This window comes from Lampetra planeri, chromosome 30 (assembly GCF_965212315.1).
Source record: "Lampetra planeri chromosome 30, kcLamPlan1.2.h2, whole genome shotgun sequence".
In the NCBI taxonomy this organism is placed as follows: domain Eukaryota; kingdom Metazoa; phylum Chordata; class Hyperoartia; order Petromyzontiformes; family Petromyzontidae; genus Lampetra; species Lampetra planeri.
Genome location: NC_136136.1, coordinates 9,538,771 through 9,554,112, shown reverse-complemented (window position 1 = coordinate 9,554,112; position 15,342 = coordinate 9,538,771). Strand labels below are relative to the sequence as shown.

Sequence of the window (15,342 nt, the reverse complement as noted above, 5' to 3'; positions counted from 1 at the left end):
TCCCTGTCTTTTTGTTTGTTTGTGCGTTTGCGTAGGCGCTGCACCTGATGGGGCTGGCGCTAATGGAGGAGCAGAAGCAGCTGCAGCAAGCGGGCGAGGGGCACGAGGCTGACGTCTCCTTCTGCTTCCTGCGCAAGGCAACGCGTACGTGTGCCGCCTCCTCCTTACGGCCACCGTCAGAGCCTGGCCTGGGTATCTCCTCGGTTGATTTAGCCCGATAACGAGCGCCGGGTCATGGCGACCACTTGGCTAAAAATGCCAGCACTGGAGCGACAAAACAGGCAGCTGTGTGTGGCAGCGTGGCACCCGAGCCACGCCACATCAATCACGCAATTGAAGTGCCACCTCTGACAGGTCAGCAGTTGTCATATGGAATGAACTGGGTACCAACCGGAGGGATGTGAAATGGTTACTAGGAGATGAGCACTGCTGCACGCTTCTTTGATCAGGAAAGTTTTCATTCTGATTATATCGACCCTGGCAGTCAATTATTATCATCATCGTTATCATAGTTATCAGCCTTTGGTCAGTCCAGTGCTGCGATTTAGCAACGAACCAAGCACCTGCACATGAGCTAATTTAATCGCTCCATCTCAACTGCGGACATCCTCTCGGATGCGTTCCGGCATCCTGGAACACCATGTAACAAATCTCAGCGGGCCTTCTGTACCGTCAGGCACCGTCTCCCGTGTGTTTGTGCACGTTGAGCCACATACCAAAGTGTTTTTGGCGTCACGGTGGCGAGATGTTAAATTCTTCGCCTGGTATGCAGGAGGTTTTGGGTTCGATGCCGACCTTAATGCCTGTATATTTGGAGTTTGCGTATATCTCTCTCCGTGGTCGTGTAGATTTTTCTCCGGGTCCTCTGGTTTTTCCCTCCACATTTATAAACATGCATTTAGACTACTTGGCCACTATAAATTTCCACGTGATAAGCGACTTCTTTGAGCTATCATTTGTGATAGCCAGGTAACTTCTGAAAAAGAGCTATGTAGCAGCTCAGTGGGCCTTACCTGGTAGAATAAAAAATAGTTTATTAGTTTAGGATTGACGTTAGGGATGTGGTTTATCACGTCAACAGAACATGCAAATTCGTTACTAGTACATCACACCGGTGTGTTGACGAGCAAATCCACAACATTTACAATCTGAGTACGATGCTTTGCCAGTAATTACAACGAGCATCATCAGGCGGACAGTCACATTTGTAGCCACAAATCTGCCTATGGAGGCCGGCACGGCACACGAGCAGCGGGTGGGTGGCCAGCACCGTGTCCGGCCGCCTTTTTCTCCCCAGTGGCGATGTTTACACACCACACCAAGTACTAATTTGAGGCTGAGTCTACCTAGGGGAGGCCCAGGACCGGTTCAAATAATCATCACTGATGTTGACCGTGAGCGGGAATCGAACGACACTACCGTTCCCCACACACACGTACGTACGTTCCGCGTCGTGCGAGCAGGCTCCGGGAGCCCCCCTGACAGCGCGCACTCCCTCCTGGCCCAGCTGCAGGCCCTCCAGGCCGCCTCCCACCTGGAGAATGAGAAGGACACGATCGCGTGGACGTTGAAGGTGACTTCAAATAGCTTTTCTTGGCGAGCCGATGGGATAGTTATTTTTCCCTTCCTCTATAATGTTTGTGTCCGCCCAACAGCGGTGGAAATTCCACGTTCTTGTGAAGGGGGCCGGTCACTCCGTGGCATGATCATTGTTGGCATTTTGCACAAAATGCTTCTCATTTTATTCATCCCAATGTTGCTTTTTGGGATTAAAGTCGATCGCTGACCAGGAGTTGAACTCACAAGCTTCCTCTTGTCAGTTAAGAGCTTTGATCTGAACACAGCCAGCTGGCTGGATCGCCCCAAAACTTAGAATTACTTTTAAGATTTTGGGCTAGGGATAAGGTTAGTGCTAAAATTAGGATAAGTGTTAGAATTAGCATTATTACGATGATTAAGGTATTTGTGCTATGCTTAGAGTTAATTATATAGATAAAGTTAGTTCCAGGGTTAGAATTAGTTATGTGTTAATGCTATTATTAGAATTAGTGCTGGTTAGTGCTTTTGTTATGGTTAGAGTTAAGGTTGGTGCCAGTGTTATGGTTTGTGATACGGTCATGGTTACTGCTATGGGTAGGATTAGTTGCTATTGTCTTGGTTCATGCTTTGCTTGTGGTTAGCTCTAGAGCTAAGGGATAAGGGTTGGTGCGAGCGTTGGTGCCGTGTGTTCAGTTGAACGTGTGCCCTGTTCACTTGCAGCTCTTTGCGACCGTGCGGATGCTTCGGGAGAGAACTTCCCAGACCCCCGGCTCCTCCATGGATGAACAAACGCACAAAGAGGTGAGAATAGCAATGATTTGTCTCTGGGCTGACCTGGTGATCAGCTTGCTGTGTCAGGTGGTGGCGGGTTTAACGACACATTTATATTCACACGATCTAACCCAAAATCCTCGATTATGGAGAAGTGGCTTATCACGTGTACATTTATGGGAGCCAAATAATCGAAATAAAATCATAATTTTAAAGATTTCGTGACTGCAGGGATTCATACTCTTGGGTCTTTCGGTCAAATCACGTAAATAAAAAATAATAGATCACGACGTTTCGATCGCAACACAAGCAATCGTCTTCAGGTGAGAGAGAGAGAGAAAGCTGCTGAGACAAGGTCTTATACAGGCCTGAGAAGGGTGCATCAAGGTAGGTGGGTGGAGCTAGAGATGGTCCAACCACAGAGGCTGGGGCAGTGGACACCCAGCCTGTCAATACAAAGACATCCAACCTAGTAATGAAACTCAGAGAGTCGTTTAACATCGGTAGAATGGATGGAAACAACATAGCAAGTTAAGGCTTTACCTGGTTAATCACGTCCTTCCAATGATTGCTCAATTTGTACCCATCTTCTCGGTTGAAGTTGTGTCTGTTTATATATCTGGGTGGCTTCATGAACAAATCTTTGATGATAGCCAGTGGGTTTGCAGAGTACCTTCATCTTGGAATAATCAATATCGTGTGAGCCCACAGCTTTAAAACAATGATCAGCCACGGCCGAGGTATTGGTCCTGCCGTGTTTCAGATCCGCCTTGTGTTCGCGAACGCAGTCCGAGACATGTCGCTTAGTTTCCCCAATGTAACTACTGCCGCAGACACAACTTAGTTCGTAGACACCGCGGTATTGCATGTCAGGGATCACATCCTTCACAGATGGGATCAGATCACGAATTTTATGTACTGTGTTGAATCGAACCTGGATCTTGTGTTTGTTCATGATTTTGGAAATATTTTTGGTGACCCCTGCTATGTATGGCAAGGTAATGGTTTTGATTCGGTCCTCAGATGTTTTTTCCCCACGGTTGGGGTGACAGCTTTGTGGATTGTACAGTCCGAATATCCATTCATCTTGAGGGCTTGATGTACGTGCTCCAGTTCACTGGCTAGGTGGTGCTGGTCGGAGATGCAACTATGGTGTAGGGTTTTGAAGAGGGAATTCTTTTGGGCTGGATGGTGGTGGGAGTCAGGTTTTAGATAGGCATCCGTGTGGGTGGCTTTCCTGTAGACAATGTCCCAGTGAGCCATCTGGTCTCTTTTCGATTAAAACATCTAAGAATGGTAACTTTCCATCCTTTTCCACTTCCATGGTGAATTTGATGGCTGGGTGTATGGCATTTTTGTGGTTAAAAAATTGGTTCAGTGCTAGCAGGCCATGTGGCCAGATGACGAACGTGTCATCTTCGTATCTCTTCCACAAAGAAGGACATAGGGTGGATGCCTGGATGGCATCTCTCTCAATTTTTTCCATGAAAGCATTGGCTACCACTGGCGATAAAGGAGAACCCATTGGGGTTCCTTCATCTTGTTTGTAGAATGTAAGTGTTGGTAAGACAGTGTCTCACCAGGGTTGGTACTTCAGCATTAAGTGTTTGTTGGGCCAAATCTTCAATGATTGAATTGGTGTCAGGCAGACGAACTTTAGTGAAAAGAGAGACCACATCAAAACTAACAAGCAAATCACTTGGAGATAGTGAAATGTCTTTCATTAGAGAAACCAAATGAGCTGAATTAAGTACAGCTGAGGTGGTCTTGCCAGTGAATGGAAGCAAGGTCTCAGACAGAAACCGGGCCAGTTTGTAAGTGGGTGAGTGAATGGTGGAGACGATAGGATGGAGCGGTGTACCTTCTTTATGGATTTTTAGTAAGCCATAAAATCTGGGTGGTCTAGCAGCAGAGGGTTTTAGAGAGAGCTGCTTGGTTGGTTCGATTAAAGATGTCGAATCGGTGATGATATTGTTGGTTTATATAATCGAAATAAATGTTTTAACTGAAAGCAAGCGACGTTGGCCTGGTGATGAACCTCGGTGGGGGGGGTGTTGGGTTTAGACGAAGCCGGTGGCACGTGCAGGCGGCACGGCGCCCTTCGCGCGCCGTGCCGCCCTGGGTGATCGCGTGCACTCCACACACGGAGACGGCAGTGTTGTCAATCTTCTCGGTTGAAGTTGTGTCTGTTTATATATCTGGGTGGCTTCATGAACAAATCTTTGATGATAGCCAGTGGGTTTGCAGAGTATCTTCATCTTGTCGTTGCGCGTGTCGGGCAGGACGCGGGCGAGCGCGACAAGCAGGAGCGCAAGCGCAAGGCGGAGGCCGCGCGCAAGCGGCGCGAGAAGATCATGGCGCAGATGTCGGCGATGCAGCGCAGCTTCATGGAGGAGAACCGCGCGCTCTTCGAGCAGGCCGGGGGGGCGGCCGCGGCGCAGGGGTCCACGGAAACCGACAGCAGGTGGGTGGTGCACCACCTTGTGTGACGGCTCTTCATCACGGATGGGCCATCGTAGACGGGCCCTTGTCTGAAACATCACCCGGTGTATACTTTGTTCTCTTTAGGGCGATGTTATTGTACGTATGTATATTGAACTTCTTTCGCATTGTACTAATCGGAGGTACGGGGGAAGAACACACTAAACACAAAAAACTGTTTTCAATTTAGACGATTTAAAAGTGCATTGCTCCAGTGGCTTTGTAAGGGAGAGCATTCAAGATGGCCGCAGAAGCACACCTGAAAGCGCGCGATGCAGTGACCGTCTTTGTTCGATGGCCAGTCAAAAGCCGCTGCGAGGATGACCGGAGTTCGCGTGATGGTTTATGCTCCTTGATGAGATCAGGCAGTCTATGAGGCTAATATGACCAGAGCCTGTTGAGTTTTTGTTGTGGCACTTCTGTGACCGCTGGCAACGTGGAGATCACCGGGTGCCTTGCGACGGTGTGGCGATGAACACCCGGGGCTCGTGCGGTGTTTTCGTACACTGTGGTCAAGTGTCTTCCTCTTCATGGTGTTGTTTGGCGAGAGTTGGCTGGCAATATCTCGGTCACCAGCAATGGGGTAAATCGACAAAGCGATGATGCATTTCATGGCTGTTTCAGTAATATTTTAAAGTAGCCCCAAAGTGACACGCAAAGGACAAATGGGGTAAGTTTATACTCTTTGGTTCTTTCAGTAAAGTCAGGTAGGTATAAAACAAATAAAATCACGACGTTTCGGGCGCAACACAAGTGTCTGTCATCAGGTGGGACAACCACAGCAATTGTTTCTTGCTGTGGTTGTCCCACCTGATGTTCCTACGTGACTTTACCGAAAGAACCAAAGAGTATGGATCCCTGCAGTCACGAAAACTTAAAATCTAGATTTGGGTAAGTTTAATAATTATTAGAGGTGGTGCTCGGAGTTAGGGTCTGGTTTACCAGGTTGGTCTGGAGATTTAATGAGGGTAAAATCCATTTGGATAGTGTGGTCGTGGTTATGGCTAGCGCTAGGTTTCTGGTTGGCCATTGTGAGTTGGTGTCTGGTCAGCTTGTTTGGTTAAGGGCTCGGGCTACGGCTGGGGTTTGGTTAAACTGATTGGCTTTTTTTGTTGAGTCCGGTTGTGATTGCTAGAGTGGTGAAGGCATATTATTATTTGAGTCTTTCGGTAAAGTCACAGTTAGGTTGAAAGAAAATAACAAAAAACTACGACGTTTCGATCACAACAACAAGCGATCGTCATCAGGAGGAAACAAGAGGGTGAAGGCAGTCTACTGGGCATCTGTCAAAACGAGCTTTTGAGCTTATCGGATTCCTTCAGTATCAATGAAGATTCTGAGTTGCGTACCTCCCGTCAGTGCATGCCCTCAAGCTGGTGTGTGCGTGTCTTGCTGCGTGCGTATCTGTGTGTGTGCCGATCTGTGTGCGTATCTGTGTGCGTATCTGTGTGCGTGCCGATCTGTGTGCGTGTCTTGCTGCGTGCGTATCTGTGTGCGTGTCTTGCTGCGTGCGTATCTGCGTGCGTATCTGTGTGTGTGCGTATCTGTGTGCGTGCCGATCTGTGTGTGTGCGTATCTGTGTGCGTGCCGCATCTCACACCGGCGCGCGCGCTCCCTCGTCATGCCCTCCCCTCCCTTGCCGGCCGCACTCGCAGCTCGGAGTTCGGCAGCGGAAGCAGCGGCTGTGATGGCGCCACCGCGGAGCCCGGCGGCGTGTGCGTGGGGCCACGCCGGGCCAGCCGCCCCGCTGAGCGCCGCGTCCTCAGCTGCATCCTGTGCCAAGAGGAGCAGGAGGTGCGTGCCGACGGCGCCGCCATGGTGCTCGCCGCGCTGGTGCAGCACTCCACCGTGCTGGCTCGCCCGCATGCCGCGGGCGACCCGGCGGCGCCGCCGTTGACCGCGGCAGCGGCAGATGCAGAACCCGGTGAGGCTCAACTCTCTGGGGCGATCGTGAGCTCTCGTCGGCGTTTTGAGTGCGCCGCAGTGTTGAGATGTTAACTGCCTCACCTGGTATACAGGAGGTCATGGGTTCAATGCTGACCCTGACGCTGTATATTTGGAGTTTGCTTGTTCTCTCTGCCTGTGGTTGCATGGATTTTTCTTCGCCTCTGGTTCTTCCCTCCACATTTAGAATCAACTTGCATTTTGAAAAAGAGCTACAGTGGGCCTTACCTGGTAAACTCAAAATAGTAGTCGTCTAGTATAGAGTGGCGACCGTGGTTCCTGAGGTCACAGTGGATGCATCGAATCGCTCGTACAATAATTAATGTGTCTTTTGATTCTTATGCGTTGTATGTAATCCAGAGATGCTACCATGCACTTGAATGTAAACAAAAACATCTGTTCTTGAATCGAATTGCCACCTTTAATTGCGATAATCGAATCGCCAGGGGCTGAGGGTTAGGGGGATGGATTGTTCCAATTACAGTACAAAGACAAAATTCCCTGTATAGTCTGAACAGACTGTTGGGGCAAGGTGCTGTTAGTGAGCACCTATGAAGGCCAGCAGGGCACGTGAGGGGGGTGGGTGGTCAGCACCACACCCGGCCGCCTTTGTCTCCGTAATTACGATGTTTACACCCTGCACCAGGTACTCATTTGAGGCTGAGTCGACCTAGGGGAGGCCCAAGACCGGTTGAGATCTATTGTCACTGGTGTTGGCTATGAGCGGGAATATCGAACCCGGGTCGCCGCGTTCGAACGCAGCGCGCTAACCGCTGCACCACGACTGCGACATGTGTACACACGTGAACATACACGCACAAAGGTCCCCTTGTTTAGCCCTCCAGAATATTGGGGCAAGTGCTGTCAGTGTCATCAAGTCAGGTATGGCACTCGAGTTGGTGGGACCGAGTGCCACGCGCGCCGGCTGCTCCTGATGCGTACACGCTGCACCACGCACTCACTTGTGTCAGTGCATTCATTGTGTTTCTCTGTGCAACCCTACTCTTTGCCATCCACAGACAAGTTTGACCCCCTGTTGGTGACTGCTGGCCTTCCTGTGGGCGTCCACAGTGGCAGCTGTGGCCATGTCATGCACGCGCACTGCTGGCAGAGGTACGTAACGTCACCCTTCAATCACCAGTCATCAGTATCATCATCGGGAATGATCAATCCACTGCTGAATGCAGACCTCCCCGAGTCGCCGCCATCCTCCATGCTTCCACGATGCAACAATCCAGCCGGCAGGAGAGAATCTCATCTTTCCATCTCCGCTGCCACTGCATTGTAATTCTTGCCGACCGGCCGTTATCCCTTCTAGCGCTTACAATTGTGTCTAACCTGTGCCTGTTCTCTGCTGTGTGTGCTCCTCTGTCTGTCTCAATTGAAATCTTAAGCGTGCTTCCCTTTGTGCTTCTCTGCACACTTTTGATCTTTGGCTCCATCCTCTTCATCAATGTCCGTGTTGTTGATCCAGAATCAGAATCTTTATTTAGATTTCAGGAGGAATCCGATGAGCTATGAAGCTCTTTAACACGTAGGCTTTCGCGACCAATGTCATCCATAATAGAGGTTTTTGGGTTAGATGGCGTAAAACCTGCCACCACAAATCTGGCTGTCGCCTGATGAAGCTAGTTGTAATTACTGGTGAAACGTCTTACTCAGTTTGTAAATGTTGTGGCTTGGCTCTCCAACACACCGGTGTGCTGTACTAGTGACGAGTTGGCCACGTTCTGTTTCCGTGACAACCCTTACTAGTTGGCTGTGTCGGGTGGTGGCGGTTTTTAAGGACACATTTATATATTTACGCGATCTAACCCAAAAACCTCTTATGTATGAAGCTTTTTTTCACAGATGTCTAGTATGGGCAGGTCGGCAAACGATACAATAATAGTGCAAATTAGAGAAAACGATAAGCAAGTCACTAAATATATGTGCAAGAAAATTATATAAATCTGATTGATCACACTTGGGCAATGGGCCCTGGTTAAAAGCTCTCGTCTTTGCACATGGCGGTGCGGCGTGCGTTGCTTTTGATTCTCGTGTTTCACCTTTCCAACGAGCGCTCACAAAGTATCCTAGAGAATTAGGATGCTCGCATTTGATTTTCATTTTATTTTATTGAGACGCAGTTTGTGGCGCACAGGCCCGAAGGCCCAAAACGGTGAAGCTCCCGGCAACAGACGGCACGGTCACGGTTGTGATTGATACGAGATGAACGCATTTCTTGTTGTTATAACACCTCGGGAAAGAAGAGTGGAGGGAACCCTGAAATCGAGCAGGTGTATAAAATGACTACATGACAGAGAATTTTCTGTAGGCAACTGCTGCTCTCTAATGAGGGGTGGGGGTGAAAGGAAAATAAGAAAAATAGTAATCCATTATAAAAGCATGGCATACTCAATTATAAGAGCCTTTCAGAAGGCCTGAATCAAATCATCAGTGTCATTGTCTGCGCGTGCGCACGCGTGTCTTGACAGGTACTACGAGCCGACGCAGGTGCGTGAGCGGCGCCAGTTCCGCCAGCGCATGCCCATGGACACGGAGACGGGCGAGTTCCTGTGTCCGCTCTGCGAGGGCATCAGCAACGCCGTGGTGCCGGTGCTGCCCGCGCCGTGCAGCTCCCACCAGCTGGCACCCTCTGGGTGCGCGCGACGATGGGGGGTGGGACGACTGGCGCTGTGTGTAGTGAGGCCATAGAGAGGGTGGAGGTGGCCCCCTATGGGTGGGGGGCTCTGTGCCCCGGGCCTAAGATCCCCAGAGGCCTCAGCAGTGGAGCCTCGTCTGGTAGCTTGGTAACTTGGCCTAGGCCTCCAAACGACTTTTGTCAGCTCTGCGCTGCAGTGACAAAGAAACATTTTCCTGAAAATTAAAGCGAGAACTTGCACTAGTTCTGTGCCTTCTCCTTGAACCATTCTTTGTTCGTGCAACGCCCACTGTGAGATTTCAGAATGAATTGCATCTCTCATGGCGTGATGTCGATTGCAGATTTGGAATTCAATTGCGGGACAAAATAAACCGGCAGTGCTGTGTGTGTGCGTGTGTGTGTGAGCAGGGAGGAGGTGGAGGCTTTGGTTGAGCAGCTGACGCTGTCACGCTGGCTGGAGGTGGTGTGCCTGCGCATCGCTGGGCTGCGACAGCTGCTGAACAGAAAACCAGGCAAATTATCCACAACAAGCTACACAGACACGCACTGGCCTTAAAGCCCAAGCGCCGTAGCCTTATAGACCAGGGTGGCTTTAGAGCATGCGGCTCTAAAGCAGTTCAATTGCTGCTCCGTAGAGACTCATCTCGGCTGATTTGTAACTTTGCAATCTTAACTTGATGTGAAAAAGGGAAAAATAAAATCTGAGGAAGCGGTGGAGGCTCGGGGCACTCGCCTTTGCTTGCGGAGCCAGACCCAGGTACTCATGGGGCGCTCCCACAGATTTCTAAATTCGAATCTCCACAGCAAACCAGCGCGAGTGAACTGGGGGTCACTGTGTGTGTGTCTTGTGACTCTCGGCCATGTGAAGATTCGGCTATGAGGCTTGTAGGGTCAGGACAAGTTGCCACCCCTTGTTATATAGACAATGCGGCCAAGCGATGAGGCGACGTCCGTTCGGCCTATGAAGGTCTACACGTTGCATCTCATTGCGGCCTACGGACGCGTGCCCGGCGCGTTATTATCGCGCGTTAATGACGCACGAGAACGGACGCGCGGTGCAGGGGGGTCGCGCGATCCGTCGCATGATCCTTGCGTGTCCTCCGTTGTTATTTCAGACAATCTGGAGGACAAAGGAGACGTCCAAGCTCCACAGCCCCCCGCGAGTCTCCCAGAAGGGTTCCGCTCCATCCTCAACTACGGAGTCCGGCCCATGTATGGCTCGCACAGAACTGATTTGTGCACGCACCCAGAGAATGTGTTCGCTAGGATTTGAATTCTGATTGTGAGACGCAGCCACTTAGCTTGCCGCCCATATGTAACTTAAAGGATATTTTAGTCTATTAGCCCATTAGCTTTGCACACCAATATTATCGAGCTGCATTTATTTAAGCATGCAAAACTGAATTTCGAACCAGGGTCTCATCAGCGAAGACTGGTTCCATTATGCAAACCGATCGTAATAGGTCAATTGTTCACTAATTGCTTAGCAGCGGTATTTGTGGACTCTGGATTTTTTTTATCGTTTGGCCTCTTTGTGATTATTTAAGCAACCGATTACTCTCCGATTATTTTTATCAGTGCGATTACACAGCTTAACAGATTACACAAACAAAGTTTGGATTGGAGGTCATGAGCATGGTTTAGTGACATCATCAGCCACGTCGCACTGGGGGAGTGGCTTGGAGGGGGTTTCCCACTATCGGCGGAGGAAGGAGGTCGGGGCACCCACCATTTTTAAAGAAGCCCGAGTAATCGAGCGCAGAAGCTAGATTTCATTTATTTTGTCTAATTGATCGACTCGAATGACGAACCGTCGCCGCTGCTATTGCCTGTGCCGTGTGCGCAGGCCCCAGTACTCTGAGAGCCTGTGCGGGATGGTGCAGACCTTCTCCATGGCGCTGTACCGCGCCTCTGTGTCGGCACACCCCAACGACCAGGACCCGCGCGTGCCGACGCTCGCCTGGCACACGTGCGCCTTCACCATCATGGCGCTGGGTGCGGTCACATCACCTGCATCTTCACCACCACCATCTCCTGCACTTGACCCAGCCCGAAACAAAGACAAAGTTCCCCTGTGTGGCAAGTGCCATTAGCTGGTACTTATATGAGCCAGCACAGAGCCAGCACAAGAGTGTGGTGTGGCCAGCACCATACCTGACCCACCTTTGTCTACCCATTCCTGTTGAGTACCCGCTGCAGCAGGTATCCATTTGTGGCCGAGTTGACCGATGTGAGGCCCAAAACAGGTTCAGACACTGATGTTACCTGCAGACAGGAATCGTACTTGGGTAATCGAGTATTGGTATTGTTTCTGCCTGACTGAGGTCCGAATAGCACGGTTGGGCTATGTTTGGTACGAAATAAATTATGCATACGAATGGGATTTTTAAATACTGTAGGTGGACAACACACGAACGCAGACGCAGACGTCGGTAAATGCTAGAGAGGGCCTTGAAGTGGCAGAAGTGACGACCGCGTTACAATTAGAAACACACGGTTGGCAGGTCGATTGTATTCCCCTTTAGTACCCGATTAGCGAGACTAAGGAGTTTACGGTCACGGACGAATATTGCTTGAGTGGTCGAATGGAAGTGGTAGGCCTGCAGGCTGCATGAAATGAAATCGCGTGCCGTATCCAGCCTGCCGGTCCATCGGTTCTCCGCCCCTGATTTAATCACCCTTGCAGCAACTCGATCTCACCACAAGCTGTCCTGAATGATGTTCCACAGAATCTAACTTGAGAGCGGACATGAAGCCTCTCTTCGGCTCCCTGCCCAGCCGCCAGGTACGTCCAGGTCCCTCTCCTTCCTACTCGCCGCACAAAAAGAGAAAGATATCCCCTGTAGTCTTCACAGACTGTTGGGGCAAGTGCTGTTAGTGAGCACCTATGAAGGCCAACAGCACACGAGGGGGTGGGTGCCCAACACCACACCCGGCTGCCTTTTGTCTCCTGAGTGGTGACATTTACACACCATACCACGTACTCATTTGAAGGCAGAGTCGACCTAGGGGAGGTCCAAAACTAGTTCAGATATTCATCACTGATGTTGGATGTGAGCGGGGTCTAGAACACAGGTCGCAGAGTTCCTCATGTAGTGAGCTACCCACTGTGCCACTGCTCCCCACAACGGACATCCACGCATTGACACATGCACGCAGCAGCCACCGTTCACCGTTTAAATGTCGGCGACGTCCCCACTGCGCTTGTGCACCGAGCTCCTATTTTGACCCCACAAGTCGATTGTCCAGTGGCGTTATGTTCAGATCTCTCCGTCCACACTGACTCGGGGTGTGTGTCACGTGCTCTTCTGCGCAGGTGGAATGCCTGCGCTCGCTCGTGCGACTGGCCGAGGCGCAGTACAGCATGGTGTCGTCCGCGGAAGTGGTACAAGGGCACGTCCTGCGTCTCTTCAGTGGTGAGCACACAAACGCTACAAAGATGAAGGTCCCCTTTGTAGCCTTAAGCAGACTTTTGGGGCGAGTTTTGTTCGCGAGTAGCACCCATGAAGACCGGCATTGGCCATCACCACCCCCGGCTGCCTTTCGTCTCCCCAGTGGCAATGATTACACACCGCCGCACCAGGTACTCGCTTATTAAGGCTGAGTCAACTTAAGGAAGGCCCAGGACCGGTTCAGATATTCGACACTGGTGTTGGCCATGAGCAGGGAATCAAACTCAGGTCGCCGGGTACGTAGCGCAGCTGTCCCCACACACACACGTACGCACATTCCAGTAACAACGACTATCACGCGTGATGACTTTGCCACCTTTTACAGCCGCAACTTACCCACCATCTCTTCACCCGTCACGTCTCTTCACAACCCCTCCACCCATGAATATAATTCAAACGTCTCATTTGTGATGTGTGTGTGTCACACGCGACTCGTCAGTGACGATGCAATAATGTTTTGCGATTGTTTTATCATCCCTCTGTAACCCATACCATCCAAGCACTGCTGGCTTAGTCCACGTTTATTGCGGGTGTGAAATGATTCACCAGCCCTTCGATTTGATGAGTAATGTTTCGTAATTTGTGTGTCTAGTTTGCAAACTCTCATTCTCGCTATTGGCTAGGCGTATCATCAGCGTGCACACATGCACACGCCCGGCTCTTTTGTCAAGCCTCCACTGGATGAGGAGTACCCCACGCCGTATTGGTCGTGGGGGTTATTTGACCATACTTCACCACGATGGTTAGTGCTGGTACGGCGAAGATGGGGAGCATGGACGTTGGAGCATCGCACATTATAACAATGGAATACCCCGCTCAATAACAATGCAGCCACGCAGCGGCCTGTAGCAACCTGCTTCATGCACAGCGGTCACTCATGCAAGCACTGTCCAGACTCAGCCGTGCATGGATGCCAAAGTGTGGTGCGATCGGGACATGTTCCCAGTCATTTGGTCACCGGTCGTTATAATTTACAGGAAATGCGCTCGTGGCACGCTGCGTGTACGGTCCATTCTCCCATCACGCCGCGTGTTGTTTTCATAATGCGCGTTGGATATAATGCGATGAACGTATTAGGGAACACATTTTTTGTCACGCGCATGCGAATTGGATATAACGCGAGTCGGAATAAGCGGTTGCACGGCTGCTTCAGCATCACACAAGGCGGGATGCTGCTGGATGTTCGGCCTGTGTACGCATCACAGGTGTTATCGCGGACTGTGCTTTACCCTTATATTATTTATTATAACGCAATTTTTCCACAACGCGGTGTTCTTCAGGAATGCAACTACCGCGTTATAGGAGAACACGACTGCATTGCGAGCGTAAGAGTTGGTTTTCGTTATTTGGTGCTACACAGCTCTCTGGCGAAGAGACACCACCAATGGCTGAGTGCGGCGTGGGCGATTTCCAAGCGAGTTTCAATCAACACATTGTCGTGTGCCTCCATCCCAACTCCCCACCTATGCCCTCCGTCCCTGCCCTGCCACCAGTTCTCATCCCGGATCCGCAGGGGGAAGATTCCCCGTGTCTACTGGACGTCGATTTGACCCACCTACTGGTGAGTGCGCATGTCCTGCACGTGTGCGGATATGGATTTGGCGGCAATTATAAATGTATGCCTCGGTTGGAAATCCAGCTGCTTGGCTTCGATGGACAACAAGGGAATACCAATTGTGCACTCGGAGATCGCACGCTGTAGACAAGCGTTCACATAGAGACCCACAGACTTGCACGGAGATGCACAGACTTGCACGGAGACCCACAAATTCACACGGATACCCACTTTCACGAAGACCCAGAGACTCACGATGTGTTCCACTGATTCTTGCGCTGTGCCCCAGTTGCATGCTGTCGACACTCTTATTTTTCCATAGCTCTTTTCCAACACGCCACACGCCACTACCGCCGCCCACTGCATCGTAATTTTTCTTCTTTCCCATAACGCGATGCCAACGGGTCGCCATTCCAATCTGGGAGCACAGACACGCGCGCAACGCCTGAAGTGAGCGATGAATGCGAAATGAGCGCGCGTTCGCTGTGCCGTGCGCGCTGAGCAGCTGTGCGCCACGCTCGCCTTCCCGGCACTCTACCACGAGGAGGGCGCCCCCCTGCGCCCCTCCCCCGTCGCCGCCTCCCTCAACGAGCTCCACCTCGTCACGCTCGTCACCATGGCGCACGTGCTGCAGGTGCTGCTCACGGCCGCTACCGTTGCCCCGACGCCAACGACGGGTGAGTTCCCGTCTCCGGCCGGGGACGACGGCAACGTGGCCGCCGCCGCAGCTTCACCGCTGCCTACACCTGCGCTCCAAAAGAAACTGAATTATATATTTCGTGACATAGTTTATTCTATTCTTGCGCATATATGTTTACACGGATGTTGAACTTCATTCGCACCGTACGTAGCCAACGGTGCTAATCGTAGGTGCGGGTAATGGCAGCAATGTTCAAGGAGCTCAAAGCCATTGTCGAGGCCTGCTGCTGGCCACGAGGAGAGGGCTTCAGCAGAGT

General features: G+C 51.0%; 1 protein-coding gene across 2 annotated transcripts in view; it reads left to right on the top strand.

Moving 5' to 3' along the window:
* Window positions 1–15,342, top strand: part of LOC144728946 (E3 ubiquitin-protein ligase UBR2-like) — a 51,357-nt gene that overhangs the window by 26,141 nt on the left and 9,874 nt on the right. For both annotated transcript variants that reach the window (XM_078608717.1, XM_078608718.1), the window contains exons 26-39: window positions 36–144; window positions 1,464–1,573; window positions 2,260–2,340; window positions 4,593–4,774; window positions 6,447–6,715; window positions 7,755–7,848; window positions 9,213–9,377; window positions 9,788–9,891; window positions 10,495–10,591; window positions 11,226–11,374; window positions 12,109–12,164; window positions 12,696–12,795; window positions 14,325–14,392; window positions 14,892–15,063. In XM_078608717.1, coding sequence (XP_078464843.1) covers window positions 36–144; window positions 1,464–1,573; window positions 2,260–2,340; window positions 4,593–4,774; window positions 6,447–6,715; window positions 7,755–7,848; window positions 9,213–9,377; window positions 9,788–9,891; window positions 10,495–10,591; window positions 11,226–11,374; window positions 12,109–12,164; window positions 12,696–12,795; window positions 14,325–14,392; window positions 14,892–15,063 — 1,756 coding nt within the window. The remainder of the gene's footprint in view (window positions 1–35; window positions 145–1,463; window positions 1,574–2,259; window positions 2,341–4,592; window positions 4,775–6,446; window positions 6,716–7,754; window positions 7,849–9,212; window positions 9,378–9,787; window positions 9,892–10,494; window positions 10,592–11,225; window positions 11,375–12,108; window positions 12,165–12,695; window positions 12,796–14,324; window positions 14,393–14,891; window positions 15,064–15,342) is intronic.